General features: G+C 48.6%; 1 protein-coding gene across 1 annotated transcript in view; it reads left to right on the forward strand.

Moving 5' to 3' along the window:
* SH2D5 (SH2 domain containing 5) overlaps nucleotides 1–3727 on the forward strand; it is a 28863-nt gene extending 25136 nt beyond the window's left edge. The window contains exons 7-8 of the mRNA XM_063943892.1: nucleotides 2336–2495; nucleotides 3360–3727. Coding sequence (XP_063799962.1) covers nucleotides 2336–2495; nucleotides 3360–3536 — 337 coding nt within the window. The 3' untranslated portion in view covers nucleotides 3537–3727. The remainder of the gene's footprint in view (nucleotides 1–2335; nucleotides 2496–3359) is intronic.
* The last annotated feature ends 878 nt before the right edge of the window (nucleotides 3728–4605 follow it).

Here is a 4605-nt window from a genome sequence, read left to right on the forward strand (position 1 = left end):
AGTGTCAGGATCCCGGCGTCGGTATTTTGACTGCTGGCATTCCGCCCGTTGGGATCTTGACCGGAATCCCCTCAGAAATCCGATGCAACACAACCTCATTTACTAAGCAGAGTGACTTTCCGCAGCAGACTGCCTCAGATGTGCAGCTGTGCGTCACATCGCCGTATACACCACATCGCCGTATACACCACATCGCCATATACACCACGTTATCACACATCTCTTGCTAAGGCTTAAATGTATGACGCCTTAACAAGAGATAAAATGGAGACGAATAAAGGGGGAGATGTACTAAGCAGTGAAAACAGTGAGAAGTGACCCAGTGGAGAAGTTGCCCATGGCAACCAATCAGCTGCTCTGTATAATTCTATAGTATGCAAATAAGAAATATAACTTCAATGCTGATTGGTTGCCATAGGCAACTTCTCCACTGGCTCATTTCTCCGCTCTTTTCACTGCTTAGTACATTTCCCCCAAAGAGAGATAAAGTAGCAGCCAACCAGCTCCTGACATTTTTCAAACACAGCTTGTGACATGGCAGCGAGGAAGCTGATTGGCTGCTACTTTATCTCTCTTTATCCGTCTCCACTTTATCTCTTGTTAAGGCATCATACATTTGAGCCCCCTATTACTTACATAAATTACGCTCAATGGGGGTCATTCACACCTGATCGCACGCTAGGTTTTTTAGCTGCGCTTCGATCAGGTCAGAACTGCAATAGCGTATGCACCTCAATGCGCAGGCGCGTCGCACAGGTACAAAGCGGATTGTTGCTGTGCAATGGGTTTTACGAAGAATCCATTCGCACAGCCGATCGCAAGGAGATTGACAGGACGAAGGCGTTTGTGGGTGGCAACTGACCGTTTTCTGGGAGTGGTAGGGAAAACGCAGGCGTGTCCAAGCGTTTGCAGGGCGGGTGTCTGACGTCAATTCCGGGACCGGACAGGCTGATGTGATCGCAGCGCTGAGTAAGTCCTGGGCAACTCAGAAACCGCACAAAACTTTTTTGTACCGCTTGGCTGCACATGGGTTCGCAATCTGAAAATACACTCCCCTGTGGGCGGCGACTATCTGATCGCAGCAGTGAAAAAAAAACCCTAGCGAGAGATCAGGTCTGAATTAGGCGCTGTGACTCCACTACGTTCACAAACTGGCGTCAATTTGTCAAAATTCCTGGAAATGATTTGGGCGTCATCGTATTTTGCAATGAGAATTTTTTTTTGCCCACACGTGTTCACCATTGTACAGACAAGCTGTCCCAGCACACAGGTCCTGAGGAACTAGGTGGAAGCCGGAACGGTCCGGACTCCGGAACACCGGACCGGACCAGCTACCTACAGCGACCTCTGCCAGCTGTGGAATGCTCTGTGCGTGTCTCCCTGCACCGTTTGCTGTGTGACAGCTGTCATATACACCGGGGGGGACACGCAGAAACTCCAGGGAGACGGTCCAATGTTTCAGAGTCCTTTCAGCTTTCACCCAATCCCGGCCCTGAGGGCTTCGGAAAGATGGTGGTGTCTATCTCCCCTTCAGTGAATGTTGCCTGAGACGGAATGAGACCACGTGAACCATGGGACGTTACCATGTGATGGCGGCAGGGGGAGGAGAAAGGTTCAGAACATGGGACCTAAAATGTACCCTCGCAGGGTCGCTTCAGGCTCAGGTGACTAAAGGGAATAGATGTTAACGTGGATAGAAAAACTGGTAGCCCACCGACGTACGTTTCCCCCTGCCTTCGTGGTTCACGTGGTCTCATGGCGTCAGAGGCTACACTGTCTGAAGGGGATCTAGCCGCTACCGCAGAGAGATTTACCGCAATGTTCCACGTCTACAGAGATTCTTGTATCAAAACGTGGCAACTGCTAAACCATCGATTTAAACCGTGACCATTAAACGTAACATTGCCGCACACATTTATAGCGACACTTACGTCGACAGGGGACCAACTGAGTGGTGATGTGTACTACCATGGGTGAGAAGGAAGCTGAGGGGGAGCTGCGCACACCGGGGAGGGATCTGGAAATATCCCTGTGTAACACTGACTGCTAGCGCCATGGGAGGAGCTAGGGCTTGAGAAATGACGCTGTGAGGACATGGAAGCATATTATTGCATAAAGACAATGGTAAATGCCGCGGATGATATAAAACACGTGAAATGTTGCGGAAACAGCGGTTGTCTGATTGGTGATTGGGAATGTAGAGATGATAAGTGACTAGTACCTATAGTATTATAAGAGCGTCAGTGACAGCGGCTACATATATTGTCACACGCGTGCTAGGGACTCGGATAAACATGTAATGAGCGGTGCCGGTAATCTGTTCTGTGTTTTATAGTGACACAAGTCTCGCCCTACTGAAAGAGGATCGTATGGGAGCCTTCCTATTCCAGGGAGATCTGCGGAGTGCGGGAGAGGTTACGCTGTTCATGAGCACGCAGTGCGGAGTAATCCCTTACCGGGTGTACAGAACCCCCCAGGACAAGTACTGCCTCCAGGTATGCTGCAGATTATTACCTAGAGTACATCCTGCAGGACAAGTACTGCCTCCAGGTGCGCTGCAGATTATTACCTAGAGTACATCCTGCAGGACAAGTACTGCCTCCAGGTGCGCTGCAGATTATTACCTAGAGTACATCCTGCAGGACAAGTACTGCCTCCAGGTACGCTGCAGAATATTACCTAGAGTACATCCTGCAGGACAAGTACTGCCTCCAGGTGCGTTGCAGATTATTACCTAGAGTACTTCCTGCAGGACAAGTACTGCCTCCAGGTACGCTGCAGAATATTACCTAGAGTACATCCTGCAGGACAAGTACTGCCTCCAGGTACGCTGCAGATTATTACCTAGAGTACATCCTGCAGGACATGTACTGCCTCCAGGTACGCTGCAGATTATTACCTAGAGTACATCCTGCAGGACAAGTACTGCCTCCAGGTGCGCTGCAGATTATTACCTAGAGTACTTCCTGCAGGACAAGTACTGCCTCCAGGTGCGCTGCAGATTATTACCTAGAGTACATCCTGCAGGACAAGTACTGCCTCCAGGTGCGCTGCAGATTATTACCTAGAGTACGTTCCACAGGACAAGTACTGCCTCCAGGTGCGCTGCAGATTATTACCTAGAGAACATCCTGCATTCAAATGTGCTGCAGATTATTACCTAGAACATGTATTACCTTGAATATTCCGGTCTGCGGTTGTGGAATTTATTAAGAATTTATAAATTGTGGCAATAGCAGATTTTTTTATCACTGTGTTTAGTGGCAATAAAATAAAATATTACCGTTTAATAAATCGGCGTGTGAATGTGGCCAATTACGTCTATCTGCACCAGTACATGTTACTCCCTCTCTCCTCAGAACCTCGCAAAGGAATTTCCCAGCCTCGCGGCTTTGGTAGACCACCATTCTGGCACAGACGGCAGCCTCTTCTTCCAGCTGGCTCACGGACGAGTTAATCCATGTTATGAAGCGCAGGACACTGAGACCAGTGAGCAGAAGCCAGAGGGGCCTGTACAGACAGACGCAGCCACATAATGCAGGACTTTCTGTATATTACCGTGTGTCATCCTAGTCATACAGTCCTAGGTACAGACAGACGCAGCCACATAATGCAGGACTTTCTGTATATTACAGTGTGTCAGACCCGGCTCCTAGTCATACAGTCCTAGGTACAGACAGACGCAGCCACATAATGCAGGACTTTCTGTATATTACAGTGTGTCAGACCCGGCTCCTAGTCATACAGTCCTAGGTACAGACAGACGCAGCCACATAATGCAGGACTTTCTGTATATTACCATGTGTCATCCTAGTCATACAGTCCTAGGTACAGTCAGACGCAGCCACATAATGCAGGACTTTCTGTATATTACCATGTGTCATCCTAGTCATACAGTGCTAGGTACAGACAGACGCAGCCACATAATGCAGGACTTTCTGTATATTACCATGTGTCATCCTAGTCATACAGTCCTAGGTACAGTCAGACGCAGCCACATAATGCAGGACTTTCTGTATATTACCGTGTGTCAGACCCGGCTCCTAGTAATACAGTCCTAGGTACAGACAGACGCAGCCACTTATTGCAGGACTTTCTGTATATTACCATTTATCAGACCCGGCTCCTAGTAATACAGTCCTAGGTACAGACAGACGCAGCCACTTATTGCAGGACTTTCTGTATATTACCATGTGTCATCCTAGTCATACAGTGCTAGGTACAGACAGACGCAGCCACTTATTGCAGGACTTTCTGTATATTACCGTGTGTCAGACCCGTCTCCTAGTCATACAGTCCTAGGTACAGACAGACGCAGCCACTTATTGCAGGACTTTCTGTATATTACCATGTGTCAGACCCGGCTCCTAGTCATACAGTCCTAGGTACAATCAGACGCAGCCACATAATGCAGGACTTTCTGTATATTACCGTGTGTCAGACCCGGCTCCTAGTCATACAGTCCTAGGTACAATCAGACGCAGCCACTTATTGCAGGACTTTCTGTATATTACCGTGTGTCAGACCCGTCTCCTAGTCATACAGTCCTAGGTACAGTCAGACGCAGCCACTTATTGCAGGACTTTCTGTATATTACTGTGTGTC

The sequence above is a fragment of the Pseudophryne corroboree genome, chromosome 10 (genome assembly GCF_028390025.1).
Source record: "Pseudophryne corroboree isolate aPseCor3 chromosome 10, aPseCor3.hap2, whole genome shotgun sequence".
NCBI classification, from domain to species: Eukaryota; Metazoa; Chordata; class Amphibia; order Anura; family Myobatrachidae; genus Pseudophryne; species Pseudophryne corroboree.